General features: G+C 39.8%; 1 protein-coding gene across 4 annotated transcripts in view; it reads left to right on the top strand.

Moving 5' to 3' along the window:
- The window catches only part of Prp5 (pre-mRNA processing factor 5), a 268,041-nt gene that overhangs the window by 170,219 nt on the left and 76,552 nt on the right, over window positions 1-21,270 (top strand). For all 4 annotated transcript variants that reach the window (XM_067136316.2, XM_067136315.2, XM_067136314.2 and 1 more), the window contains one exon: window positions 15,698-16,086. In XM_067136316.2, coding sequence (XP_066992417.2) covers window positions 15,698-16,086 — 389 coding nt within the window. The remainder of the gene's footprint in view (window positions 1-15,697; window positions 16,087-21,270) is intronic.

Below are 21,270 nucleotides of genomic sequence, written 5' to 3'. Positions count from 1 at the left end.
CTCGTCGCCCCTCCCTTCGCATGCCACCCGCTCCACTGGGTTGCTCCTCCCATCACCAGCTTTCCTCCCCTCCTATTCCTTGCCATTCCCATTGCTCTAGTTGCACACCACCGGTCAAGTCGTTCACATTGCGTGCAAGGTGAGTATTCATTCTTTTTCTTTGTTTTTCACCATTTTCTTTAAAAAAATCTCACATGAATTCTAATTTTTTCATCATCAGGTTCTATTGGTTCCATCTTGGATTGGGAATTCTCCTCATATCACAAGAAGAATCCATTATATTATAAGAAGTCACATGGTTTTGCCTACATTTATTTTCTGAAATATTGGACCTTAAGCAAGACAGACACCCTCTGCACCAATGTTCAACACGCAAACATTCAATTTTCTACCTGAAGATGCACTTGAAATATGGAACTCAATAAAAGTATCTGGACTTTGTATTCAGACCGGCATTTTACACTTTTAATGTGCAACTTTAGAGTATTCAAAAAAAAAAAAAAAGGCAATATTTTAATCATTATTATAGAAAATTGTTGTGATACTATTCTTAATAATAATAATAATAATAATAATGTTATTTGTTTTACATCCCACTAACTACTTTTATGGTCTTCGGAGACGCTGAGGTGCCGGAATTTAGTCCCGCAGGAGTTCTTTTACGTGCCAGTAAATCTACTGACACAATTCTGTCGTATTTGAGCACCTTCAGATACCACCGGACTGAGCCAGGATCAAACCTGCCAAGTTGGGGTTAGAAGGCCAGCGCCTTAACCGTCTGAGCCACTCAGCCCGGCGATGCTATTCTTACAGTCTAATTGCAACGTTTGTAAATCTGAGATTTTATTTTTCATTGATCAGTACAACATAATTTTATCTATCAACATTTCATCCACTCCACCATTTTATAGGTATATTACCGCACTACATACACAGTCCACTCTTTTAATTTTTATTCCAGAATGTTATTTGGTCGTAGGACATTGGCAAATGAAAATGTATCTTATTTAGGCTGATGATGACCCACATAGGGTCGAAACTAGTCCCTTGATAACATATTGTAATGTATTTTTAGACATTGCAATTATTGTACAGTATTGAGTTGGTGGAATAAACTTGTGTAAAGTTATATATACTGTAGCCATGAAATTACTGAAACTGAGTAACTACTTACAGAAAGGGTACCATGTGTTTGTGGACAACATTATGTCGGTGCCACTTGTGAGGGACTTGTTCAAGTTAGGTATCTATATAACTAGCACAGTCCAAAGGAACAGAACATACATGCCTAAGTCTTTTCAAAAGAACAATAGGGAAAACTATCTACTGCTGTTCTGGACCTGTTTTGGCCTGTGTCTATAGAGAAAAGAAATCGCAAAGGACACCTCTCCAGTAAGACAACTGCAAATGCTAAAGAAGTGGAAGTAAACAGAGAGAATGAGAGAAAAATTGTGACCAAACCTTCAATTACTTACACTTATAAAAATTCATGGGTGGCATTGATACCTCCGACATATGTTGTATTCATAGGTTATAAACTTCATGGTTGTATGCCTACCTTGACGAACAAGTAACTGTTCGATACTGGAAGGAGGTAGCATTCAACATCATTGCCAGGATAGTACTCAGTTCTTATATTCTCTATCAGGAACACACTAAGGGTCAGGGAAAATCAAAATCAGAATCCAAGTTGATTTTCATGATGGATATTATTGAAGACTTTGGGAGTGAATGAATGTGAACCAAGGGTACTTCAGAAATGACTGACCACGAGGGTCTGCAGGGCTGAGAAAACGTACTAATAGGAGGGAATCCAGGTGTTGTGTATGTACCTCAGTAGAGAAGAAATAACGATCCAGGACCATTTGTACAAGATGCACTAAAGGATTGCATGGAGTGTGTTTTGGAAAACACAAGTGTATGTAGGTAAATGGCACATTACTGTAAATTTTTTAATATATCTTCAGAGCTAAAAAGCATATAATAATAATAATAATAATAATAATAATAATCTTCTTCTTCTTCCACCACTTTTCCCACATCTGTGTGGTCACGGGTTAATAATAATCTTCTTCCATCGCTTTCTCCCACATCTGTGTGGTCATGGGTGCGAACTGTGTCGCAAATGTGGATTTGGCACTGTTTTAGAGCCGGATGTCGTTCCTGACGCAAACCCTGTATGGAGGGATGTAATTACTATTGCATGTTTCTTTGGTGGTTGGTAGTGTGGTGTGTTGTCTGAATATGAAGAGGAAAGTGTTGGGACAAACATAAACACCCCATCCGCAGGCCAGAAGATTTAATCAGACACGATTAAAATCCCTGACTCGGCTGGGAATCGAACCCGGGACCCTCTGAACCGAAGGCCTCATTGCTCAGCGAGTGAGTCGGACAAATCATAATAATAACCCCACAACCTGGCCCAATGTCTGGGAAGTCGGGCTCTGCCTGTCACAAGACAGGACAAAGGGCGAGTGATAGAGGAGTAACACCTCTTTAAAAAACCTTGGTCTAGCTGACCCGGCTGGTAGTCCCATGTAAGGGTCCCTTGCCAGGGTTACGGTGAAGATCTCAATAGGTCTCGGTACGGTGGAAATGGCGGAAGAGGCATACTATCCTGCAAAATCCACACCGCGTCTGATTTGTTACAAGCAGCAATGTGGTCACCGTCTGATCCTCTAGTTGAGGTGGTTGCACTAAAATCTTCTCGAATTCAAAAATCGAGTCGTACACCAGTGGTCTCAATTGAGATCACCCCAGAAACCAAACCTCAACTTGGGCGCATGGTGGAACAGACGATCTTAGAATCATTACCCCAGGCACCAGTCGACAGACTGCCCTTACCTGATCATCAGATTCTGGGGGATCAGGGGCACCCATGTGAAGAATTGGAGCTTCTCAAGACCTTGACATACTCTCAAAACTAGACGTAAAAACAATATTGGCACAATTAATGTGAACACCCACACTAAAAAATCAAATTAAAACAATTCACCAATGTCCTGAAAAAATTTGACTTAAAAATCACCGCATTCTAGCAGACATTATTCATGGATGAAGGACACTTTGATACAGAGAATTTCAGAATCTGCAAAGGCAAACCTGCCATAAAAGTTAGAGACAAACTACCTCTCCTGGGAACCGGATTCGCTGTACACTATTCTGTGCTCGACTCAGTCATTGACTTTACTTCCCCCAACGAAAGAGTCTCTCTGCTTTCCGTTAAAACAGATAATAAAGCTTACACATTGATCAACATTCATGCCCCCACAAATCAACACAACAAGACTGGCCCTGAAACTGTGGAATATTTCTAGGAAACTCTAGAGGAAACAACGAACAAAATACCAAGGCATCATGTGAAAATCTTACTAGACGATTTTAACTCATAGCTAGGTAAAGAAAGAAAATTCAGAGATACCACAGGGCCCCATACCAAGCACAAGCATACCAACAAGAATGGTGAAAAATTGACTTTTACAGAAACTTCAAACTTAAAATCATCAGTACCCAATTTCAGAAACCTTCACAAAAATAAGCAACATGGAGGTCACCCAGTCTTCGACAGGATGAATACCAAATTACCCTGTCGCTTTTTCAAAGAAAAACACAAAAGAAATTCTTAATGTTAGAGGTTGCAAAGGAACCTTTGAATTGGACCATTATCTTCTCCAAATAAAGATGAAATTCCAACCCAATAGAAGACTAAAAGGCCTGCCTAAAATTATTAAACCAGATCCAGAGTACTTGAAACTCAACAAAGAAAAAATCACGATACTGTATAGGCTTTTGGACTTATGCCGTGTCAAGAAAATAAGGTGAAATTCTTTAGGTTTCGCAGAGAACTGTGCTTTGCATCATCTGAAGAAATCTTGACTGTCCACGAGAAAGGCTTCTTAAACAATGACTCTTTAACTTTAGACGTTATTTTAGAAGTGGAAATGGTACGTTCATTCGCCACTAGTTGGCTCCCACGACGTGGCACAGCGCTAGCGTTCGAAGTGGAAGCTGACTGAACTATCAGAATCAGTCTAAGGGGTTCACATAAGCTGCGTACATAACATATGACATTGACAGGTGTGTGACATTTACACAAGCCTGGAATGAAACATCTGGCGATGAGGAACGTACGAATTTGCAAAACATTGATTCGAAATAACAATAGTGAAGGGACAAGGAAGGGAACTACCTACATAAATTCTTAATGGCTGGCAACCAGGTATTACTTAATTGATATCCGGTGTCCCTGTTGAAATTTACGTATTTCCACAGTTTCCTGTATAATCCTGGACCTGTAGTGTCTAGTGTGGGTAAGAGCTCGAGCATCTTCTAACATGACATCATGACCCGACAGTGGAGCGTGCTTAGCTATTGCCGATTTGTCTGGTTGGTTGAGACGAATGTTACGTTCATGTTCCTTGATACGGGTACCAATGGACCGGCATGTTTGGCCGATGTATACCTTACTGCAAGTACAGGGAATTTCTTATACACCAGGATGTAAAAGTGGGGACAATTTGTCCTTGGTTTTACTCAGACTGTGAGAAATTTTAGTGGCGGTGCCAAACATGGTTTTTATATTGTGTTTGCGGAGGACCTTGGCAATTCGATCTGTGGTGTTGTGAATGTAAGGCAAGTAGGAACTTCCCTTCACTTTTTCCTTCTGTGAGCTTTACTTGGTTGTTTCTCTGGGATGCAATGCTCTATGAATCTGCAAATTGCTGTAACCATTACCCTTGAACGCAATTTTGAGCGTGTCTATCTCCACCTGCATATTTGATGGCTCACAAATTCGTCTCGCCCTCTTGGCGAGTGTCGTGAGAATGCCTTGTTTTTGTGCTAGATGGTGGTGAGAATCTGCATGAAGATAGCGATTTGTGTGGGTAGGCTTACGATAGACGGTATGTCCTAAGGAGCTGTCCGGTTTCTTTCTTACTAGAACATCCAAGAAAGGAAGGCATCCGTCCGACTCCATCTCCATAGTGAATTTTATTGAAGGATGTTGCTGATTTAGGTGGTTTAGAAATAGATGAAGTTTCTCAGGACCTTCTGTCCAGACCACAAATGCATCATCAACGTACCTCCACCATATCATAGATTTGACCGGCGCCGAAGCAATAGCCTCCTCCTCAAAATGCTCCATGAAGAAATTAGCCACTATGGGTGAAAGTGGACTTCCCATGGCCACTCCGTCCATTTGTTCGTAAAAATTCCCACCCCACAAGAAATAGCTTGAAGTCATGCCGTGGTAAAATAGCTTAGTAATGTCCTCAGGGAACAGGTGTTCAATGAGGGACATGATCGAGTCAATCGGCACTTTAGTGAACAAGGAGTCCGCATCAAAACTCACCAAAAGTGCATTAGGTTGAAGGGTTATGGTTGACAGCTTGCTGACGAAATACCGAGAGTCCCTGACGTATGAATCAGTACGTCCTATAAGTGGCTGAAGCAATTTGCTTAGGTATTTAGCCAGAGCATATGTAGGAAAACCTATCGCATTAACAATAGGTCTGAGGGGAACATCTTTTTTATGGATCTTAGGCAGTCCATATAATATAGGTGGCACTGCATCGCCCGGGGACAGATGTTTAACCTCCTCTTTTGGAATTGAAGATTGCCTTAAGAGCTTCACGGTGGCATTGGACACACGAGTGGTGGGGTCACATGAGCTCAGTCTGTAAACAGGCTCTGACAATATAGCCGTGATCTTATTCTTATGCTTGTCAGTTGTTCATAACCACTGTCGCATTACCCTTATCAGCTGAGAGAATGGTCAGTTCAGAATCATCTCTAAGTTCCTTCAGAGCTCTCCGTTTTGCCTCTTGTTAAATTGGGTGCAGGTACAACAGCGGACCTTATGAGTCTCACACATTTCTGTCTTAACTCCTCAGCCTCATCCATAGGTAGTTAGTGGATGGCTGCCTCAACGGAAGTAATTAACTCCTCAGTGGGAATTTTAGAGGGAGCGACAGCGAAATTAAGACCCCTAGCTAGAACTGCTGTTTGGTTCTCGTCCAAGGATTTCTTGGAAAGATTGATGACAGTTTTACTACATCCGGGTTCGTGCGAGAGACCAGCTGTTTCTGAGCTAGATGGAGGAACTTTGATTTCTGTCTGAATGACACCTTGTTGAGTTTTCGTTCAGCCTGTATAGCAGTAATGCGATCCCCCTGTTTCATTCCAGGCTTATGTAAATGTCACACACCTTTAAAGTATGAAGGCTTTCACGGCCGGTGTCAATATAATAAAATTCTTCCGGGCTGTTATGCCGTGGTCCACTCCTCTCGCTTCTCCCAGACATTTCGACTTGTCAATCTTATGTTAATTTTAAGGACACTTCCTCTAAAGCATTACTTTGTCAATTTTATACATTTTTCATCTAAACAGTGTTATGTGGCTGAAGATGTTGATAATATACGAAACATGTACCACTTTTGACCATTAAAAATTGCCTTAAGCAATCATTGTATCGACTAGGTGGAAAATAAATACTTAATTGTGAATCTACTGCTGCGGTAGTCGAAACGTCTGGGAGAAGCGAGAGGAGTGGACGACGGCATAACAGCCCGGAAGAATTTTATTATAATGTCACACACCTGTCAATGTCATATGTAACGTACACAGGTTATGTGAACCTCTTGGACTGATTCTGGTGGTTCAGTCAGCTTCTGCTTCGAAGCCTAGTGCTGTACCATGTCCTGGGAGCCATCTGGTGGCGAATGAACATACCATTTCCACTTCTATTATAACGTCTAAATTTAAAGAGTCATTGTTTAAGACAGACATCGTCAATTGAGAGTGAAATGCCTTCGGAGCCAGTTTGCTCCCCGCTCTTGAAGAACAAGAGCAGCTTAGCGAGCAAGTAGGGGAAGTGCACGACATAGTACGTACTGCAGGCCAGTGGTACATAGGTATAGCGCATCTTTCTGGACAAGTTAGATTGCGACATGATACGCGTGAACTCATGTGAGATGACAGTAGTGTGTTCCCGCCTTTACCCTCGCACCTCACTGCGTTCAAGTCTAGTCTGTTAATGTTGCATTTACTATGGTAGAGAGTCCAGCACAGCGTAGGCCATCGGCGCCAACAAGTTTCAAACCTTCTTGGGTAGGAGAGTATTTGATACTTCAAGAAAATAACACACAAAATGTTTAATATGTAATAAAATATTGAATCACATTAAAAAATTTAACCTGCAGCGCTGTTGTTCCTTGTGTCATGCCAACAAGTATGATAAATATGAAGGCCAGGAAAGGATAACATTACTAGAAAAAAAAAAAAAACGCATTTGAGGATGTAAGTACATTTCATATTACCCTACTCAACTCTGTTCATATTATAATGTTTGATAATTCCTCAGAAATGTTTTATTTATGTACCAGTATGTATTTCATTGCTGTTGTTCATATGGTAACATTTCCGAGTGGCAAGTACAGTTCTGCCACGGTGTGCAACCCGCCTGTCCGCTACTCTCTTGTCACGTGACCGAGAGTCGTTCTGAGCGGAGCAAGTAACACTGGCTCCCTAGAGCAACTGCGTGATGACATCTGGTTTAAGAAGCCTTTTTCGTGGACAGTCAAGATTTCTTATGATGATGCAGAGCACAGTTCTCTGCGAAAGGTAAAGAATTCCACCGTATTTTCTTGACACGGCATAAGCCCAAAAGCTTATACAGTATTATGTCTATAATTACGGGCCGTGAAAGCATCAATGGCAACAAAGAAAAAATCTTCATGCAAATTAATCGGGAGAAATCAACAGACTGGCAGTAAATAACAAAGAAAATTTAGGAAGTCATGAAACTAGGACAACCCCTTCGCACAAGGAAACATCGCTGGTGGAATGCAATTTGCGATCAGGCAATTGACTACCGCATAACTGCCTGGAAGAAGTTTTAAGCAGTCACAAGACAGAGGAAAACTGGGAGGACTTTCTTCAAATTCAAAAACATGCCTCAAAAATAATTCAGAAAGAAAAATGAGGATATGATAACAACCGACTGCAAAATTCAGCAGGATTTCACCAAAAATAATATACGATCTTTCTACAAGACTTAGAGAGAATCTACAGGGATATCAAGTGCCCAGCCTGTGCTTCAAAAAACCAGACGGATCATTGGAAACCAACACAAAAAAAACCTGCAAAATCTTATCCCAGTACTTCAACTCCCTTCTTAACTGCGAATCACCCCAAGAAAATCTTGTCTTCATCATTCCGGTGTTCACACACCTGGACTCAAAAGCCCCCGACCTCGAAGAAATTGAAGAGATCATCAAGCAGCTTAAAAACAACAAAGCACCAGGAGAAGATGGGATCATTGCTGAACTTTGGAAACTAAACAATCCTACACTAATGCAGAAACTTCGTAACATTTTTCAGACATATGGACTACAGAGCGTATACTAGAAGACTGGAAATGTGCTCTTATCCACCCCTTACACAAGAAGGGTGATAAGACGGACATCAATAATTACAGAGGAATCTCCTTGCCCCTGGTTGCTTACAAAATGCTCTCCAAAGCACTTTTAAACAGGATAGAACTGCAAGCGGATCCACTAATTGGTGACTACCATGCTGGATTCAGAAAAGGGTGATCATGTGCTGAACAGACCTGGAGTTTGAAGATGATACTACAAATGAGGAAATGCAGGAATACAGTAATTACATTTATCAACTTCAGAAAGGCATATGACTCAGTAGATCATGAAACCCTCTTCAAAATCAAGGAAGAATTCGGGATTGATGGAAAGACTCGAAACATCATTGAACAGACATGTACAGGAACAGTGTACAAAGTGAAATTCATGGACGAAATATCAGAGCCCTTTGAAAAAGAAGAAGACTGAATTGAAAACAAACATTAAATTAGCTTGGGAAAAAAATAGATCAGGTTAAAGAATTTTGTTATCAATTCAGTCATCATCTTTTTCAAAGGGCTTTGATATTTTGCCCATGAATTTCACTTTCGACACTGTTCCTGTAAGTGTCTGTTCAATGATGTTTCGAGCCTTTCTGTTTTGTTATCTGGGTAGTGTTATTACCAATGATAATCAGTGCCTGACAGAAGTCAAAAGAAGAATTGCTATGGCAAAACAAGTGTTTCAAAGCAGGAAAAATCTATTGTTAAATAAGCACATAGGATAATGAATATTGAATTTTCACGACCGCATTGTAATCGAAACCGACTTTCAACCTATTAGCTCGTGTTATGTACATTTAGTACGTGTTGAAGAGATGTTGAACAGAACAAAAATGGCCAACTGGACAACAGTGGGATCCGAACCCACATAGGAATTGAAACCAGGAAGAAATTTGTTAAAACCTTTGTTTGGAGTGTGCTGACTTACAGTTGTGAGAACTGGACTTTGGGAAAACAAGCACAATCCATACTAGAAGCTGCGGAAATGTGGTTCTGGAGAAGACTGACAGGGACGAGTTGAACAGAAAAAAAGACCTAATATCCAAATCTTGAATGACGTTAATGAGAAACTGACCTTAATTTATTCAGTAGAGCAGAGGAAAGCTAAATTTCTTGGACATGTCCTATGACGTGACACCTTTCTCCAGAATGTCTTCAAAGGAAAGGTCCTAAGGAAGAAGTTGGGAGGAAGACCACGTCTTTCATACCTTACGAACATAAAACTCAGCTGGGTTTTGCTTCCTATGTCACGATGAAAAGGACTGCTGAAGACCGTGGGATGTGGCTGCAGTGACAAGGCTTAGCCTTTAGATAATGGATGGATGGTTTGAAATAAAAACTGGAATCCGACAGGGGGACGGACTATCCCCTGTTTTTTCAATATTGTCCTAGAAAAGATCATTAGAGAATAGGAACCCCATGTAAAAGGCATTCAACTAGGTATCAAAAAAGAACCGAGTTATAGTCAAATGTCTCGCTTTCGTGGACAACATTACCATTATTACAACAGAACTGAAGCGATACACGCTGTGTTAAAACTACATTAAATTGCGCATAAAACTGGACTACAAATATCTTATGAAAAAACTCAATACAGTAAAACCTCGTTAATTCAAAGTCGTTGGGACTAAAAAATCGGACTTCAAATTACGTGATTTCAAATTAACCGCTAATTCGTAGTTCAGAAGTGCCAACCTTTGCCGCGTTACAAAATATTCTAAGGCCACTTAACCTTGTTTCACAGTTTGAACCAGTTTAAACCTTTAAAATGCCATGAAAAAAAAAAAAAAAAAAACCTATTTCCAAAATGCCTTCAAGAAGGTGCACTTGGATAACTCACTGATAGACATAACCTCTTGCAATGAAAGTAAGAAAGAAAGAAAAAGCACGATTCACAGACGAGGGAAAATCTATGCGGGCTCCATGTGCAATTGCTTTATTCATTGGATTACTGTACTGTATGCATGTTAGATGCCCTGTACTTACACAGAAAGTATCCGATGCCCTTAAAGCATTATGGTTAACCAAACTTTCCTATGACAAGGGGAGAAAGTCTCTTGCTTCCTTCTGCATCATTCTGCATGACAACACAATTCAGTCACTCTATCCCATCACCGTCTCGATCCTCCTATACTGCCTGCTCTATGCCACTAGTTTAACACAGGAAGTTGCGAATACCAATATTTCTTCAAGTCGCCGTTAAAGTGCAGTAGTAGACGCACAATCTTTGCAGTCAGTGTGAATGTTGCACTGTGTTATTGCTGCACTTATGTGTACAAAAAGCTGAGTTATTTCGTACAGTGATTAAACGTGCCTGTCCACTTCCGTTTGTACAAGTAGTATGTTGTATAGAAGTGTGAAATAAATTAAACATATTGTACTTATAGATATTTTCAAACTTCTTTTAAGGTGTACTTGTTTTCTTTCGTGTGTGCAAGTCGTCTTTTTGGTAGAACTGAAACGTCGAAATTTTTTCCCCGGAAATATTCAACTGTTGTGTACCATTTTGCAAATCTCGTCAAGGTGGTTTGAAGCCTGAAGAAATACAATTCCATAAAATACCGTCTAGAGGGGAATGAAGAGAAAAGTGGCAGTTGGCCATTTGGCTATATCTTCTTCTTATTATTTTTTTGCTCTTTGCTTTGCGTCGCACCGATACAGATAAGTCTTATGGCAACGATGGAATGAAAAAGGTTTAGGAATGGGAAGGAAGCGGCCGTGGCCTTAATTAGGGTAGAGCCCCAGCATTTTCCTGGTGTGAAAATGGGAAACCACGGAAAACCATCTTCAGGACTGCCGACAGCGAGGTTTGAACCCACTAACCGCACTGCCAACTCGCCCTCTGGCTATATCTAGGTAAGGTCCTAATGAAGGAAGTAGTTTGATATCTTCGGATTACTCTTGCCTCTGTCGCCTTTACACCTTAACACCTTATTTCAGAAAGTGATTAAAGCCGTGGAGGATAGTGGATACCCTGTGATAAGAATTGTGGCGGTCAATCACAAAAAGAAGTCTTCATGTTTAGACATTTTGGACAACCTCACATATCCAAATGATAATGCCCCAATAAATCTAGAAACAGAAAATCAAACTGATTTGCGGGTACTAGGGTCATATTGTTGAAAAGAGGATGGAGTGTGACATTTCCGTCAGCAACATCTCCCTACCTAAAGCTTCGACATCAATAAATGGAACTGATCATGCATCAGGACAGAGGAGGACATCGATGAGGCGGGCCTCTTAGACGGTGACACCGTCTCTCAGGCCGGGAGATTTGTTACAGTGAAGGAGATGCTCAGAGAAGGTGAGGGGGTTGACGGCCATGGCGTATACTAGGAACTGTCCCGGCATTCGCCTTAGTGTAGGAGAATGGAAAACCACGGAAGACCATTCTCAGAACAGCCGACGGTTAGGGCCAGCTGTGAGGTCCAGCCCTGTCCCGTCTCCCGAATGCAGAGGCGTAGCGCCATGGTAGAGCCATGGCCACCCCTCCTTTGCTTAGTTGGCCGGTCAGTCAGAGTACAGAGCTGTTGGACCACGGACCAGCCGTAGCCACTTGTGGGCCGAGACCCAGTCTGCATCTACCGACTCTGCTCTGGTAAAGCATTTGCAGGAGTTTGTCGTAGCTGCTGTGCCCTCCTGTCGGAAGTCCTTCAAACTTACGAGCGTGTTGGCAAGGACACAAAATGATAACCGCCCAGTGTATCACTCCAAGTCTTCGTCCAGGAAAATCTTTAAATTTTGACATTAAGTGACCAACTGTGACTTCATACAGGTAATTTTACCGATATTTAATATTACTGATGTAATTCACGGACTTCAGTGAACATATGACTATATGCATAGTGTTTTGTAGGCTGTCGTCATAATAATGCATTGAGAACTTTGTGCGTTTATGCCTGCCATCTAGCGGAGAAATTTTGTCACAGCCTATTCGCAAAAAGTCTCCCATAGAGCAGGCAGTATAGGATTATCGAGAGGCAGTGCTCTATCCTTGTACGATTTCCCACCATGGCACTTCTCTCGTACTTCAGAGATGTAAACACTTGCCGCGTCACAAAGTATTCTAGAAGACCCATTAATGCATACAATCACCTTGTCCGACTCGTTGGCTGAATGGTCAGCGTACTGGCCTTCGGTTCAGAGGGTCCCGGGTTCGATTCCCGGCCGGGTCGGGGATTTTAATCGCTTATGATTAATTCTTTTGGCTCGGGGACTGGGTGTATATGTCCGTCCCAACACTCTCCTCATCATATTCAGACAACACACTACACTACCAACCACCACAGAAACACGCAATAGTGCTTACATCCCTCCATAGAGGGTTGGCGTCAGGAAGGGCATCCGGCCGTAAAAACAGGGCCAAATCCATATGTGCGACGCAGTTCGCACCCGCGACCCCACAGGTGTGGGAAAAAGCGGCAGGAAAAGAAGAAGAAGAAGAAGAATGCATACAATCACCTTGATTCACATTATAAACTTTTCAAATGCCATGGAAAAAACTATTTCCAAAATGTATCCAACAAGGTGCATTTACAATGTTCAAATAATGCAATTCGATACATCACTGACAAACATAATTTCATGCAGCGAAAGAAAAAAATCACATGATTCAAAGGTGAGTATAAATTATGCTGGTTCCCCTGTGCAAATGCATGTTTTTTTGGATTACTCTACCGTTTGCATTTTTAGATGCCGTATACTTGCACAGAAAGTGCCCGGCGACCTTAAAACATTGCGGCTTATCGAACTTTCCTATGACGAGAGGAGGAATTCTCTTATTTCCATGTGCATTGCAACACAGTACAATGACCTCCACCCTTGTACGATTTCCCAGTTGGCACTTGATGTTTTAAAGCCATAAGACCGTTTGGACTTGGCGTTAAAAGGAAGCAATGACAATATTGTTCGGTGCCTACGCTTTTCCGTCAACTGTCAGCATCACCAGTGTTCGCGGATTCTGTTCCTCCGCACACTGCCTGCTGCGTGATATTACGGCGTTCCTTAAAACGTTGAATATAAAAGAATTCAGATTTCACTCGAACTTAGCAATAATTATGAAGCACACTGTAGACACACCGAAGTGTGTGAAAGTGCAGAAAGCTACCCCTGCACGTTCCGGAAGACGCATTCTATCATGGTGTGGATAAATTTTGAATTTAAATTACTCTGTAACATACTTTTGTTTTGAAATGTAAAGGCAGTTTCGAATTAAAAGTCTGAATTTCGGTAATGGGGCCGACATTGTACTTCGAATGACGAATTATCCATATTTCGAATTAAACAATTGGAATAACATGCAAAATCGTATCTCATATTTCCGGGAACGAGAGCTTCTTCGAATTAGGTGGGATTTTGAATGAACTGATTTCGAATTATCGAGGTTCTACTATATAAGGAAAGACGGCCAGAAAATAAATCCCCTCTAATCACACAATATGGTAAAATCGCACAAGTAAGTCATTTTAAATACCTTGGTGAAACTATACAGTCCTCGGGACTAAACCGGATTGCCAGTGAAGAAAGAATCACCAAGCTGCAGAAGGCTTACAAGTTAACGTGGGCTCACTACAAGAAGAAAAGCATTTCGATAGATGCAAAATTATGGCACTATAATAAAGTAATTCTTCCAGGAGCAACCGTTGCAGCTGAAACAATGGTGATTCTAAAATTAAGGACATAGAAAAACAGGAACAAAAAATTCTTCGGAAGATTTATGGGGAATTCATCTGGATGAAGAGACCCCAGAACGATCTCTATGAAAAGATAAACACCATTACAGATGAAATCAGAAAATGCTGAGCAAAGTTTTACACACACATTTACAGTATGGAAAACCCCAGAACGCCAAGGAAACTACTCAGCATCGTAACAAAGAGTAAATGCAGTATGGAATGGCTAAAAGAGGTTCAGAGGGACTTATATCAGTGAATCTCGAGAACTGCACAGTGCCGAAATAAAATCACAAATATAAAATTTGAGTCAAGAATATCATGACAACCTGGGGAAAAGTGGGGAGAGTAGTGGAAGAGGAAGCATTCAGAGAGGATGATGAGATTTTGGGAAGAAAAGATGCCCGAAGATATTATGTATTCAAGTTCAATTGCTCTCCTTAAGGGTAACAATCATGTAAATAATAATAATAATAATAATAATAATAATAATAATAATAATTGCTATGCTAAGAGAACATAAAACCAGAATCTTACTTATGTCAACAGTTGGTTCAGAAAGCCAGTAAAGTTTTGCCAAATTACTTCAAAATGTTCTTTTTAATCAAAATTTCAATTTTTTTTAAACATTTAAATCAGGTGGTATAGAGGCTCAGTTACTTTGCAGCATTATAAAGCGATTTGTTGTCTTTGTTGCTGTTAAATTTCATGTCAATATTTTCATTAGATTTGTTTCCATGATTTTTTAAAGAAATATGTGCATTTTGTAGTAAAAATGGCCAACAGTTTTCACACAATCATCACTAAAAGCTGTGCAAGTAAATAGGTTAGTATCCATTAATTGATGTTGTATGTTGTACAAACAGACCTTGCATAACAAGAAAGCAGTTGTCATGTTCGGTAGTGCCTTTAATTCAATCAGTGATATTCCCACTCTATAGGGTAAACATGTAATTGAAGGCTAATAGCTTAATGAAAAATTATTAAATTAGCATGTAAAAAAGTATGGGAACTTCCCCTTCCTAATTTTTAATCAGAATAATCTAGTGGGCTGAAGGAGTTTACTGTATGGTGTGGCTGCGTAGCCGTAAGCTTGCTTTTCGGTGATGATGGATTAGAACCCCTCCATTGGCAGCCCTGAAGAAGGTTTTCCATATTTTCCCTTCTTCACACCATGAAAATGCTGGGCTGTACCTTTATTAAGGCCATGGCTGCTTCCTTCCCAGTCCTAGCCCTTTCCTGTCTCATCATAATTTGGAACCTGCCTGGGTAGAGAAAAAACATATCTCTAGTATATAATTTAGTGAATGACATGAATTACTCGAGTAAATGTGGTACCAGTACTTTGATCCATGCTTTAGTATGGCTATACTCTTTTGTATTCAAGTTTTGTTTGCTATGTTAACTATTAGAATTTTTGTGTATTGCTTCTTGTCCATTCAAATTACTATTATTTGTCTGTCAGTTTATTCCAAAATATATATTGGGATCAGCTTTGTATTTAAATGTGTTTACCATTTTAGATTTAGTGCAGAATTCAGTATGTTGTGTTTGGTTCATGACATGTGGTAGAAATTGACTAAAATTAATGTTTTTGTTATTCCAGGTGGGTGGGAGGAGTGTTGTGTGCAAGGAGGTTGAACAGCACATCATTGTGATAGAAGAGGATCAGAAGTTTTTAAAACTTTTAGAACTGTTGGGACATTTTCATAGCCTGGGAAGTGTTATTGTGTTTGTGGACAAGCAAGAGAATGCAGATAGTCTACTCAAGGATCTAATGAAGGCATCTTATAACTGTATGTCTCTGCATGGAGGTGTTGACCAGTACGATCGTGACAGCACGATAGTTGACTTCAAGTCGGGCAAGGTGAAGTTATTGGTTGCAACATCTGTGGCAGCTCGTGGTCTTGATGTAAAACAACTTATTCTTGTTGTTAATTACGATTGCCCCAATCACTACGAGGACTATGTGCATCGTTGTGGACGGACCGGCAGGTCAGACTTTAAAAATTTCCGTAAAAGATTATGTGAACACATGGTATGATTGAGTGAAAGTAGGGGATGTTCATAGATAAAAGCCACAGTTTAATGATCAGGTGCCTTGTTTCAAGCATGAAAGGAAGAGTTTGTATTATATTCTTGATTTTTATCGTCTTACTATCTATCAACGATATAATCTTCAGTTGACAGTTTGAATCAAGTGATCGATTTCTTTTCTGTTCATATCCACAAACGATAGGTAGACAGATTCATTTATCATCAGAAGGATAAATCTCTACGACAGGTCATAGATATAATGTGAGAAATGAAATCATGTTACAGGTAGAAAGAACTTAAGTCTTACTTAACTGCTAAACATGGACAGTCATTGTAACCATGATCAGGACAATTACGCCTATACATACTAATAATAATAATAATAATAATAATAATAATAATAATAATAATAATAATAATAATGATGATGATGATGATGATGATGATAATAATAATAATAAAAATAAATGTTAATAAAAATGTGAATGAGGAAATAGGTAAATAATAATATAGACCCTTAATAATATGAATAAGGAAATAGTAAAATGATGCCGCGGCGGAGAATTCACATCAGAACATGGAAACGTGACGAGTATCTTTCGATACGCAATATTAAAGCAAATACAAGGGAACACTTACAGGCCTAAAAATGACAACTAAGAGAGGAGAGTGGAAGGTGTTGGAAGCCCTACGAGGTCCATGGGAACATATGGCGTTATGGGGGAGAAAAGACTTATAATAATACACCCAACAGACAAATAATTATTGAGAAAATGAACATAAAATTATAAATGGACAAATAAATGAACTGCGGATTAACTGATACTTGAGATACAAAACAAAAGATGTGTAAGGGAAACAATTAAGCTCTTTGGTCACGAACAAACTTTGACATAGAGATTCACATCAAAAGTTAAATTTACGGAATGAAAACTTTGACATAGAGGTTCACATTAAGGTTAAATTTACAGAAGGAAAGGAGGCAACCTCGAACGAAACAAAATTAATTACACTATTCAAGAAAGTGTTTCAGTTACTTACAATTACAACTAGACTGAGAAAAGAATGTCTGCCTCTGAAAACAACACGTTGCGGACTAGCATAATCGCTAAGTCATATAAATGCTCTATTTTGGAAAATGTGGAAAACTAGAGGAAACTCCGGCACAAAAGATGATATTCTACATAATTACTGAAGTTACATTAAGTGGGAATAGTCCGAAACACAAGAATGCATTTAAATAACATAAGGCAAAACAGCGCTTACCTTGGCCGGCTGAAGACCCATTGCGGGACATACGCGAAACGCATCCGCCCGCTGTAGTGCTCCAAATTCAAAGACGCGGACAAAGTAACTCGGACACGTGAGGAGCCACAAACAGGAAATAGAGTGATTACAAATAACCAATAGAAACACTTCAGTTTGCCACATTCACTAATTAAAAATCCTAATATACTGGCCAATAAAAACACTTGTATTTTGGGCAATGACGATGATCTAGAATAATCCTTTCTGCTGAATTCGCATATTAGCGGATATTACAAAACGACAGGAAAGGACCACTTACACGTGGCACACCCTGCCTCACAAGTCATGTATAAAAATCCACATCCCTTCCTATACTTAACAAAATAATACAACTTAAATCAGGAAATGTAAAAGAACATAAATCTTCTTCATAGTCCATTTCTTCTTGGGCCTAAATATTTAATAATTTTTAAATAAGAAAGTTAAATACAATAATTTGCTTTGCATAAATTCTTAAGTTTTTTAAATGTTTTTGTTTACCCAAAATGATGACAGGATAAAATTTACATAACATTACATAATAAGGACTTCTGTTGCTTCACTGATTTCTGTTCACTGCTGTTCAACAACGGCCACATCTTCCCCCCATTTAAACTCGAGCAACGCTCGAAACAATTACTTTTTAACTCATACTGAGGGGGTTGTGACCACACATCCTGTCCGACACTTGACACTACAACACTTCGTTCACTTCAGGAACGTCCATACAGGCCGAAGTTTCCCCAGGTGACCACCGGTATTGCTGTCTAATGAAGGCGCAGACTGCAGCTGATGCCCACGACCTCCACACACGTTCAGTCCCACTGAGGTCACCAGCGAAGCTTCCTTTCAGCTCACTCGTGCCGTGAACTGACTTACACCAGTGCACTCCATCGTCGGAATTTAGTGGCTAACAGGCACATAACAGCCTCGAAACCGGCACCATCATTTGAAAAAGGACCATGGTATCACAGCTACTGCAACAGAAACCAATCGGCAGCAGAAAACAGAAGACATCAGAAACGCCATCGTCCGACCATCCAGAAGAGCTTTCAAAATTATGAAGGGCTGAAGGATTTTTTATTTTTCTTCTTTAATTAACTAAATAATGAACACGAAACTGGTGACTCCACAAAGCTCCTCAGGGAAGTTCCCTCTCACAGTAACACAGTGATTCCCCAGCTCCCCCAGGCAAGCTCTATTTAAAATTTCAAAAGGAAAATGAACGTTAAAAGACTAAAAGAAAACTGCTGGAGTTTACTCTAGTACCCAAAACTTTTACAAAAATCCCTAACTAAGCATACGAATAAAATACTAATCTTACCCCTAAAATGCATTACATTAAATTATACATCACATGGTCACAGCGACCATGCTTATTACAACTAATATTCTTAAATAACCTATAAAATTGCCAATGTTCACCCCTAAAACTAAATTTTATTTATAACAAAATCCCTTATAACTACTAAATTAAATTACTGTGTGCATTCTTAATCACCCAACATTAAGTAAAGAAAACCAAACAAATAAAAGGAAAAATTTAGAATGTTGCAAGGGAACTCAAAACAGGGAAATAAGTACTAAATTACATTAGCTTGCAACCACCTTCAATGAATTGAGGTTAGTAAGTCGCTATTCATTTACCATGTCGTGTACTCATAAAATTTTTGCATAGATAAACTCACATTACGTATTATGAGTCACACCAATCAAATTAAAGCGCAATTAAGCCAGGAATACCAAATCAGAATCACATTACTTTACCAACAGGAACTCAAAAATCAAAAACGAAAGCGATGCAAGAGTGCGCATACAGAAATCCAACTCGCTGATATAAGAAATAAAAGGCACAAGTACAACCTTCATACCAGAGATTACCGGATAACCACATGACACACAAGACTACCAAGCTTATCTATCCTCCAACATACACACAGACAACATCAAACCACCAAAACAAGTGCAACGATCCCTGAATCAGCATAACCAACGAATTGTAAAAGGCACGGACGACTTCAATACTGACTCCATCACACAAATGCAGTACACACACACACAAAAAAAACACCTGTGCGATGAGACATCAAGTAGAACCCACAACAGAAAAAGGACAGTACATGACCTCAAGTACACTTGAACTTATCACACGACAATGAGACTCCTAGGGCAAATATCATACTCCCAGGAGAGGAATGGCCTCTCAGCACCTTAAGCCCTAAGTCTCAGCACACACATATGCCTACCCAAGGCATCCAAGAGAGACTCACAATTATTTACAAAATGGTAGGACAGATACTGCATGGCTACCCAAATTTAAAACCGTACTCAGTCTAGAGAATCCCATACTTTTGCAAATTGAGTACATAAATTTTGAAGACACAAACCCGTAATGCAAGAAGTCTTTTAACATCGATAAAAGCGAACAAAACAAAACAAGCAGAAAAATTAATTGACTAGCTTAGTTAAATAGCGATGCCATCAAAATTTCACCAGCGACAAATTTAAAATAACAGAAATGAAAATCTTGACAACCTGCAGACCTACTATGAATTTAACAATTTATAGCTCAGCATAAGGACACCGAAATGAACATTTTGCAGAGAATCTTCCTAGAATTCATTTTAACAATAACAAGAGACATAATTTTCCATCTAAGCACCTAATACCAAGAAAAAGATTACGAGGAATCTCATATCAGATAAACTAGATTTCAAACATGTCATGAGCACAAGTGCAGAGCCGTAACCCGTCAGATTTGCCCAAAATGAGCCTCAGCGAACCGCTGGTCTATTAATATGGTGAGCACGCCTCATCCTACAAGACTATCACAGTGAATGTAGTACCCTTTCTAGAAGTATAGGAACACACGGCTAAATAAATATACGTGACCAGGGAACAGACACACGATGGAAGAGCACAACACAAACTAGGAAATTTAGCAGCTGGTCTGGAACCCGGCCCTCAAAATAGTCCCATATCTACTCAGAAACAACACAGCAACAGTCCAAAAACATCTCCACATGACCGGAAATTTAAGTACATACCGAGCTAAAACACGACACCAAAATAATTTCAAAAGATCACACACGTGGAATAGTACCAAGTATAACACACCAGGCGACATGGGCGCCCGCAAGGGAGGGCAAGGGGGGGGGCGCTTGCCCCTCCCTGGAATTCTAAAAAGTTGATGTTCAATTGTTTAATATCATACCAGATTATTTCATAAACTGAACTTACTGACAGTCATCTAGCATCTGTAATATTCGCAAATTTCTGTAAAAAATTTAATGTTGCTGACGTTATATTGGTATTTATATTCAAGAAAATTGTTAATGTGCCCCCCTTGGAAAAGATCCTGCGGGCGCCCATGCCAGGCGACAAGAAATATAATTTAGAAAATAATTTGCCAAAACGCGAGATTTACGAACAGAAAAACACTCGAAGAAATAGACGAAAAATTACAAACCTTAACCACAAATTATTGCCAAAAATTTACAGAAACAAAAATTTCATACAACTCAATGAGACATCATGCTAAAACTTGACCAGAACACACTGATCACTCTGACAGTTCACACTACAATTTACGTGGTCTAGAAGGAAAACAAGCAGACGGACACGCGATAACTTCGGATGTCGGGAGTGCACTTCGCAGTGGGTCAAACGCTCAGCTGTTTTCAACACACTTCAGCTGTTCAAGAGATAAACATGAATTCAGACACGGAAGTACAGTACCAAATACAATAGAGACAATACTTAGCACGATATCACCACGTAGTTTGAAACAACCCGAAATTACACAAATGTTACAATCGTAACACAAATGGAAGAAAACTAGACATAATCAAACGT

The sequence above is a fragment of the Anabrus simplex genome, chromosome 1 (assembly GCF_040414725.1).
Source record: "Anabrus simplex isolate iqAnaSimp1 chromosome 1, ASM4041472v1, whole genome shotgun sequence".
NCBI classification, from domain to species: Eukaryota; Metazoa; Arthropoda; class Insecta; order Orthoptera; family Tettigoniidae; genus Anabrus; species Anabrus simplex.
The sequence above is the reverse complement of the archived record's forward strand: the minus strand, read 5'-3'. Positions and strand labels throughout refer to the sequence as shown.